The sequence below is a fragment of the Corylus avellana genome, chromosome ca2, assembly GCF_901000735.1.
Source record: "Corylus avellana chromosome ca2, CavTom2PMs-1.0".
In the NCBI taxonomy this organism is placed as follows: domain Eukaryota; kingdom Viridiplantae; phylum Streptophyta; class Magnoliopsida; order Fagales; family Betulaceae; genus Corylus; species Corylus avellana.
Window position 1 is genome coordinate 10,864,869 of NC_081542.1, and position 8,992 is coordinate 10,873,860.

The window sequence follows — 8,992 nt, forward strand, 5'->3', positions numbered from 1 at the left end:
ATCAGCACCCTAAGGTTTCATATTTCTTAGCAGGAAAGAAAATTGGAAATGAAAAATGAAAAACTGTCCAAGTTATTTATTCGTTATTGTATTTTATGTCTTTTGAATTAAATTTATACAACAACAGTGTCAGCTTATTAATGTTACTGTTGTCGTTAAATTTCTTCATTTTCTGTGCTTCTCACATGCTTGTTACAATTTTCATGATTGCAGCTCTTCCAGAAAGGAATTAAGGTGACTGTTGTCTGTCCTGGGCCAATAGAAACGTCCAATGATTCCGGGATAAAAACCTCAGAAAAGAAGGGTTCTTCTGAGGTCAGTTATTGTCATAATTTTATTTATTATATTAATAGTATAATACTTTTTCTTGCTATTGTTGGTTCTCTCCCTCTCCCTACCGACTGTACAATTTCATCCAAATTGGAATTGGTAAGAGGATGGATCCTATCCTTTATTGAATAAATTAAATATTGAACGCAAGCTAGGCTTTACACATCATAATAGAGAAGATTGAAGACTCTTGCTCGGTTGTATATGTTTTATGTAAAGTTTGACGTCACTAGATTAGTCTCAAAGTTTGGTTATGTTAGGGTAGAAGAAAATTGAATCTCTAAAGTCTAAATCACTCAAGTCGAAAAGGAAAAGGATTTACAAGACCATACATAATTTATCCATTGTATGCTTTTGGTTGTACCCATTGTTATGCTTTGATACCTGCCAGAAAAGAAAGGATTGGGATTTGGGACCACCATCTGATGGGCCCCATTTATAATACATCTAGAATCTTTTGCCTTGTTTTACTTATTTGCTTCCTAATTAAGAGGGTTGGACTCCCTTCTTTTGGTGCTCTGTAATATGTTTTCGTGTAGATGCTTGCAATATTTCAGGGCTATGGATGTAAAAACTGATGTAACTTGACATAACTATGGTTTCTCTAGAAGGAGGATGAAAAAAATAGCAGACAGTTCAGTTACATTTTTATTTTATTTATTTAACATGAAAAGGAACTCATGAGCTTCATTATATACCTAGTTTGAGCCCTTATGTAGAGCTTTCTTCTGCCAAACTTAGACATGCCAAAACACACCTAATCTAATCCTTATTCATGGTTAGACTTTGTTAGATCACCAATTATTCCAAAAGCTTAATTTATATATTATTTTCTTCATTACACAGAAGCGCGTGTCATCGGAACGATGTGCTGAGCTCACTATTATTGCTTTCACCCATGGTTTAAAGGAAGTTTGGATAGCATATCAGGTATATGCATTGGTATTAGCAATAATTCACCTCTGTAACATGTGTACATAAGTTTATATTGCATCGTGCCCCTACTCTATTAACTTTGATAATCGGATGATTTAGGTTTATAAGACCGCTATAAGATCTGGAACTGCTTGTTACACTTAAAGCAAAAGCAATACTAGAGGAAAAAAAAACAGAGAAAACCTTGTTGCAAGACTATATATGTTCTATTTAAATGTTTATGCATTTTTTACCTGAGAGAAGACATACAGTTGGATTGCAGTCGGTCTAGATAAGAACAAAGACTTATATAACTGTGAAAATATGTTGTGCCTAATTATCTGTTTTCTTAAATTTTTGAGATATTTATGAATTATGATTTTTGGCATCATGATGAACACACATAATGCTAATGTCTATACAGTGCTTATCATGTGCAAATTAGTCGTAGGTGTTAGATCATTTCTTTGGTTATCTAGCTTTTTAGATCTCAACTTCTTTATTTGTAGCTTTGAGTAGTTGAGTGGTCCCTAACATAGTGTAGACTTGCTGCAACATAGATTTACTGGGTTTAGTAAGCCCAAATGGATGATTTCTTTGCGGCTATAATATATAAGTATCTAGATTGAAAGAAATAATAGAATTTCCAAATTTGGATTCAATCAGGTTCACTATTATTAGCAGGGACTACATCCCTGTTGGTTTTGGACTTTGACGCTTTCGAGACATCCGCTTTCTGAGGTTGAGAGGCAATAAATGACAGTTAAAAATATTAAAGAAAACATGTGAGAGATGGCATTTGGCACTTATTGGAATAGGTTGAAGGAAATTTCCTCCAAACCAATTTGGAGGAAATTTGTGTCCTTCAAAATATAACAGCAGCTTGTGAGCTTACGAGCTGAGTATCTTAGTGCTCAAGCTTCACACATTAATTCAAATGAGCTTAAAGTGGGCTTGGAGCTCAGCTCATTTTGCTTGATAAACATGAGCCGAGCCGAGCTGTGGACTAAGTTTTGACTGAGCTGATAACAGCGGAAAAGGCTCATTGACAGCCCTATGCAAATGCTTCTATTGGATGGCCACAAATTGTCAAAGATTTCTTTGAGAAATCTTGGGGAGAGTTATTTTAAATTGAAAAGAACAAATATTCTTAGTATTGTAGACATGGCTGGGAGGTCTTAAAAATACGTCTGAATAAGTATTGCCAACAAAATTCCAGTAGAAGCACCTGAACTACTTTGGGATTGATAGGTTCAGGAGGGACGCATGTTCAGGCATCGAGTATAATGTAAATCATTGTTATATGAGGTGGTAAAGGATCCACTGACAGACTGGTGATCTCCAGACATCTATGCTTTTATCCCTTGGACCTTCTCTTGGACTCCTAAATGGCGAAGGCCCACCTTTACGCGGAATGGCCTGCAACTAAGAGTGCTGTTAGGATTCCACCTGGATAATTTCTTTCTTCTCTTGGCTCTTTTCCCCTCCTCCTTTAGGACTTCTTTTTTCATTAATTATTTTGTTAATTTGTTCTCGTTTCCTTTTGAGGTGACTACCATTTTCTTATTATGATAATCATGTAAGGCAGAAGATATTTTAGCCATCTGGTCTGAAGACATGAAATATTCTTAGGCTTCAATATCCTCTACTTTGGTGAATATGAGCATTTAGATAAAAATAAAGTATACTTCAAAAATATGAAATCATTAATCAAGACATATAAGAAAAGTCTTTTGATTGCAACCACAAGACTGGCTGTGCACAGTACTCCAAATTTCCTTATTTTAGTGCTTTTTATAACAAGTATAGGAAACATACTCTTCTTCTTTGTTAGAATATTCAACCAAATGATTGTACATTGTCATTATCACTGGCATATTTTTTTTATGTAAAAACCCAACGGTTTTGGTTATCTCGTGCAGCCTGTGCTTGCTGTTATGTATGCGGTGCAGTACATGCCAACCTTTGGCTATTGGCTCATGGACAAGGTATTTTCTATACCTTCATTCAATACTGTCCATAAGATATGTATGACATAAAAAGGAACCATCTTATACTCCTATTACAGCGTTGTGGATCAAATAGACGTTGGACGAAAAGTTCATTCTTATAAATCCAATACAGCTAACAATTACTATGAACTGTCTTTGAATTACTGGGTTATTTTCCTATACTGTTTACCTTGATTTAATCAAATACTTGATAAAAATTTGTAGATCGGTGGGAATCGAGTAGAAGCTGCTGCACAGAAGGGAAACACTTATTCATTGAGCTTACTGTTTGGGAAAAAGAAGGCAGCATAGAAAGCTGTCTACAATGTACTAGATAGCCAATAAATGCAACTTCTTCTATAGAATCTGTGTAATTCATGAATCAACAAAAAATTTTATACAGACAGTCGAATTCTGACGAAATACCAGAAACGAGTCAAAGATGGTTTGGAAGGTGATAGTTATGTTGGTGGAGACCATGGTGTCATGATATTGTGCAACAATGTAGTCTAGGCCAGGCCAACTTGTAGGTGCGGCCACTTCATTTTATAATTTTCAAATGAGTGGATAACTCAATATTGCAATCAAGTGGATCTCTGCAAGTTTTTAGGAGTCGTGAACCTGTGTTTACAGGTTTTGAGTGAAACAGATTTGGATGTCATTTGTGAACACTAACTGACCCATTAGTATCTTGTACATGAAAAGGGCATTTGAAAACATCAAGTTCTCTTATTCTACACAAAGAATGCACCATTAAAATCATCATCATTAGAATGATTCAAGGTCGAGGGAACCTAAAGAGAAATAACAGGAAACATGGCTTGAATGGAAGTACGTATGAGAAGTAGAACTACCGCGATGATCGAAAGGACAGCCCATGTAGTGAATTAATGTTGCTTCAAGGTTGCCTTCCACTTGTTGCTGAAAGTATTCATGTTTTCACAAGGATGAGTAAAATAGATAGTCCGGTTTTAGTTAATTTGCTCTTTGTACCTATAGAGGTCACGAGGTTGACTTGACCCTAATTCTTTGTGGAACTCTTTCTTCTCTTTAAATGAATTCTTACATACCCAAAAAGAAAAAGATATATTGAGAGATATTTATTTTTTATTTTTTTGGAAAAATCAAATTCAGTTCCTAAATTTTTGTGCAATTTCGATTTTGATAATTAGGTCATTAGGTTTTTACCTCAGTTTTAATTAGGTTATTCCATCAACCTTTTTTCAATTAATTAACAATGTGGCACATCATACTACTAAGTTGATTACACTAGGCTCGAACATGTCATGTGCCAGCATTATGTTTTCGTGGTAAATCTGCCCTAAATTGAAACTTCAAGTAATTTTTTTTTTTTTTTTTTAAAGCAAAATAAAACATAAAACATAAAATTATTTTATTTTTTTATTTAAAAAAAGAAAAGAAAAGAAAAAGAGGTGTAATAGTTGTGAGGGGTGGCTGACGACCCCTTTGTAAGGAGAGGGAGGCTAGATGTTCTCCTACTTCCACACGAATGAGGCCTGAGAGGCAGTGCTGGAGTACGTGGAGTTGGCTTGGTAGGCTGTAGGAAAGAAATCGCTTTGTCGAGAGGAAATCAAGTGGCTCGTAAGCCTCATTAGTTTAATCATGATGAATTTGTAATTTATGGTAGATTTTCCATGTGGAAGAGCATTTGGGAACAATCCTTGAATCCTTGAGGTTTAACATTTTATCAAATCACTCATTAGGGTTCAAAATCAATCAAATCAATCATTAAAGTTTAATTTGTTATCAAATCATTATTGGTCTAAATATAAACGCAAGTTGCAAGTGATTGGGGCCGGGAACAATATAGTATCAGTCATTGAGGTTTAACATTTTATCAAATCACTCGTTAGGGTTTAAAATTGATCGAATCAATCCTTAAGGTTTAATTTGTTATCAAATCACTCATTCTGTCCCATTTCTATTTGCTTTTTTAATGGAATGACACATCATACCCAATAGTCCACATATGTATATAGTGCACAATTAGATTTACCACATCAATTACATGCCTCGATAAAAAAAAAAGAGAGAAAAAAGGGTGAGGAGTGGCTGAGCAGTCACCCCCCACCTGTTGTGGGAATGCAGCCACCCGTCTATTGTAAGAGACTGTGGCCATATAGTGGCTAGTGAAATTGATGATGGAATGATTATGGGTAGGATAGAAATGACTTATTTGGAGATAGTCAATTTCCAAAGAAAGAAGAAAAACTTGTGATAGTTCTCATAATGGCTCGTACAACAAATTTGTAGGTTTATATACAATCGACAATTCCTTTTGTCGAAACAAGTAAATTGGGTCTAAACAAAACAAGGAAAATAGACCTACAATTACAACTAATGATAATGGACTTGCAACTCGGTCCAATGGATTGACTCGAGTGGTAGTCACTTGATTCTAATGCCTCCTTATGAAACATTAGGTATAATGTTCGACCCCCTTTAAGTGTAAACAATTTCTTCGGGCCACACTCGTGGGCAAAAGCTTGAACTTTACTTAACGTGTGGAGGGAGCATTTTGCATGATGTCTTTGGAATCTAGTCGGGGTAAAGCACTGGATACCTGGTTATCATAAAAAAAATAAATAATAAAATAATAAAAAAAAACTATTCAGGCTCACACTGACCATATGGGCCAACACCGAAATGGTCTTTTATCGAGTGTGCACCCATGGTCCATGGTAACAGTCTGGTGTTTGGCCATTGTTGATTGATTAGAGAAGTTCTCACTCTATGCAGCTCTATTGTGGCCATAGGATTGAGCTCAGAGGTCCTTAATTTCTTTGTGGGTTGTTAGCTTGTACAGTAATATGCAGCACAGGAGGGAAAAGAAGTTGGGGGATCCATAAATAAAATTATATATTACACGAGTTAATTTAATGGATAATTTTGTAAGATGTTAATTATCCCACAGTTGCAGAGAGTGAGAGGGTGTATTTGTGTTTGAGGTAAGCCTTGATGAAGGGCTCCAATTCACCGTCCATTACAGAAGCAATATCCGATGTCTCAAATCCTGTCCGTACATCTTTGACAAGTTTGTACGGATGAAATACATAGTTTCGTATTTGCTGGCCCCACTCAGCCTTCACTGCATCTCCTCGTATTTGCTTGATTTCAGATGCCCTTTGCTCCTCAGCTATGACCAGCAACTTGGCCTTCAACCTGCTAAGACCCTTTATCTTGTTTGCTAGTTGGGACCTCTCTTCTGCATTTGTAGTTGACAGTCCATTCAAATATTTGACAAAAACACTCGAGGCAGCCCCGAGCACATTACTTAAGTGCACGATAAAATACAAGAGAAAACACCTAGCCTAACTAGGAGCATAATAAAGAACAAAGAAATCATACAAACGAAATATAAAATCAAGGTTGTCAAGAAAACCTGTGCAGCGAATGGTGACACCGGTGGGGATGTGAGTAATCCGGACAGCAGTTTCGACCTTGTTTACATTCTGGCCTCCTTTTCCACCTGCCCTAGAAAAACTGATCTCCAGGTCCTCCTCAGGTATTTCAACATTCATCGAGTCTTCACGAAGAAAAGGCATTACTTCAATGCCAGAGAAGCTTGTCTGCATATAATTTCGGATTAAAACCATACAGTAGGAAATATATGGTAATCTCCCTTAAGATAGAGAGATAACATTCTCATTTCACCCAGAATCTGTGGTTATTAGTCTGTCAACATTTCATCTTAGGGAAATTACCATATTCCCATTATTAATAATAAGATGTTCCGCAGATCTTTTTCCAATTTCAAGGAATTCAAATTATATATTAAAACTAATTCAAGTTTAGTTTAGATAACATTTCCAGACCAAACTGATAAGGCTTTTTAATATTAACAATCCACATCATTTGCTGCTTTACCCCAAAAAGAAAGAAAGAAAGATGAAAGTTCTAAAGATATGTAACAATAAATATATAGACAAGATTGGAGGTTAGATTAGGTTGCTCGGTAATTACATTGCACAACTCTGAATAAGACTGGAGCAGTCTAAACCCTAGTAACAACCTAGGTATTCAATATCAGCTTTGTATCAACAAAAGCATTCCAGTTCCCGAACATTATGCACAGCAGAATGACTTGGACTGAACCAAAACTAACAGCACTGACGGAAAATTTTCTTTCCCGGGCTTTTAGGAGAGCATTTATAAAAGAGAAGTGTTATACACAACACCTTTATCCCACTTTTATCCCAATATGTTGATGTGGCAGGGTGTAGTAGCCCTTGTACAATAAAAAAATCAATGCCAACTAAACCTTGCCGTGTCAGTATAGTAGAATAAAGGTGTGGTGTATAGCATCATTCTTTCCGAAAGGGTCTCCAAAAATGTTATTAGGCTTCCCTGTGATCTTTTCAGGGGCAATTTCCTCTTCTTTTTTAAGCTTTTTCTCACCCCCTTTATCTTGGTCATAAAGCAGGACTAACCAATTATAATTCACTCCATAGATCTGACTAGGTAACATCTACCAAGACAAATCATGGCAGGGTAGGACATAAAGTACACGTCTTTACTTGTTTGTGGGCCAAAAAAAAGAGTGTAATTATTTAATTTTTCTCCAATTGAAAGTAGCAATAATTGTATCTGTATCTAATTGCAATTCAATTGTTTTTTTCTGATAAGCAAAGAAATCATTTTTGAGAGTGACCCCCCAAACACACACACAAAAAAAAAAAAGAACAAGCATAAATTTTTATACTTAATTACAGACTGGAACAAAATACAGATTAGACAGATATAATTATAAACATTGTGGTCATGTACATCTTCCAATAATATATGTCCAAAAACATTGGCAGTAATCCTGGCAACAGCCATGCAAATCATTTAACGATAATTTCCAATACTTACATTTACCTAGAAGGATTATAATTACCTGGCGAAGACCTTTGGAATTAAAAGGAGATTGTCGCACAATGCGGTGTGTTCCTTTCTCCCCAGACAAATAACCATAAGCATAACGACCTTCAACTTCAATAGTGGCTGACTTAATCCCAGCTTCCTCTCCTAAGGATTTCTCAACCACTCTTGTTTTGTATTTCTGTTTTTCTGCCCATCTCACATACATCCTAAGAAGCATGTCAGCCCAATCCTGCACTGAAAATGATCAAAAACTTTTACACAAAATTTTTTCAGTTCAGCTTCAAGGATTCAAATTGCATGCATAGGTAATTGCGATAGAAATGCAAACTAAAGAATATATTTTACATGAAAGAAATTTCCTTATAATTAAATCCATTGTCTAAATTATTTAGAATGAATAGCATTTTTCTATTAATTAAAGACACACCAAGAGGATCTTGAACCCACGAGCTCACCTTCGATCCCATTCTCATGGGAACAACCTTCCATGGAATATACAAGTGGCAAACCCATTATTTTAGAAGTCTACGCCTTTATCACTTTAGAGGACTAACAGATTTGAAAATCCTGGCTATTCTGGCCATCTGACTATGGGCATAAAGGGCTTGCCTACTTTCAATAATATTGTGGACCGTAACCAATCTATGGACTACTTCGATAAGATTTTCCTCTTGATGCTATAGACATTTGCATTAGAAATTTAGAAGGAGAACAATGAAGGTAAGTAGACTAGATGTCACTTCTACAGCGCATATGGTTACGATCAAGTATGTGATCGGCTTTTAGTGTTGCAGCAGTGATTTCAGATCAGGTCAACTATTAAGAACTACAATAAGAGAAACTGGATGGTTAGAACTTAAATGAGACAT

The 8,992-nt window shown here is 35.8% G+C and overlaps 2 protein-coding genes across 2 annotated transcripts in view; one reads left to right on the plus strand and one right to left on the minus strand.

Moving 5' to 3' along the window:
* Nucleotides 1-4,244, plus strand: part of LOC132172660 (uncharacterized) — a 23,769-nt gene extending 19,525 nt beyond the window's left edge. The window contains exons 11-12 of the mRNA XM_059584198.1: nucleotides 3,168-3,233; nucleotides 3,462-4,244. Of these exons, the coding sequence (XP_059440181.1) occupies nucleotides 3,168-3,233; nucleotides 3,462-3,548 (153 nt within the window). The 3' untranslated portion in view covers nucleotides 3,549-4,244. The remainder of the gene's footprint in view (nucleotides 1-3,167; nucleotides 3,234-3,461) is intronic.
* LOC132172658 (peptide chain release factor PrfB1, chloroplastic-like) overlaps nucleotides 1-8,992 on the minus strand; it is a gene marked incomplete in the record, with an annotated part of 16,260 nt that overhangs the window by 1,770 nt on the left and 5,498 nt on the right. Inside the window, 1 exon segment of the mRNA XM_059584196.1 lies at nucleotides 8,137-8,352. Coding sequence (XP_059440179.1) covers nucleotides 8,137-8,352 — 216 coding nt within the window.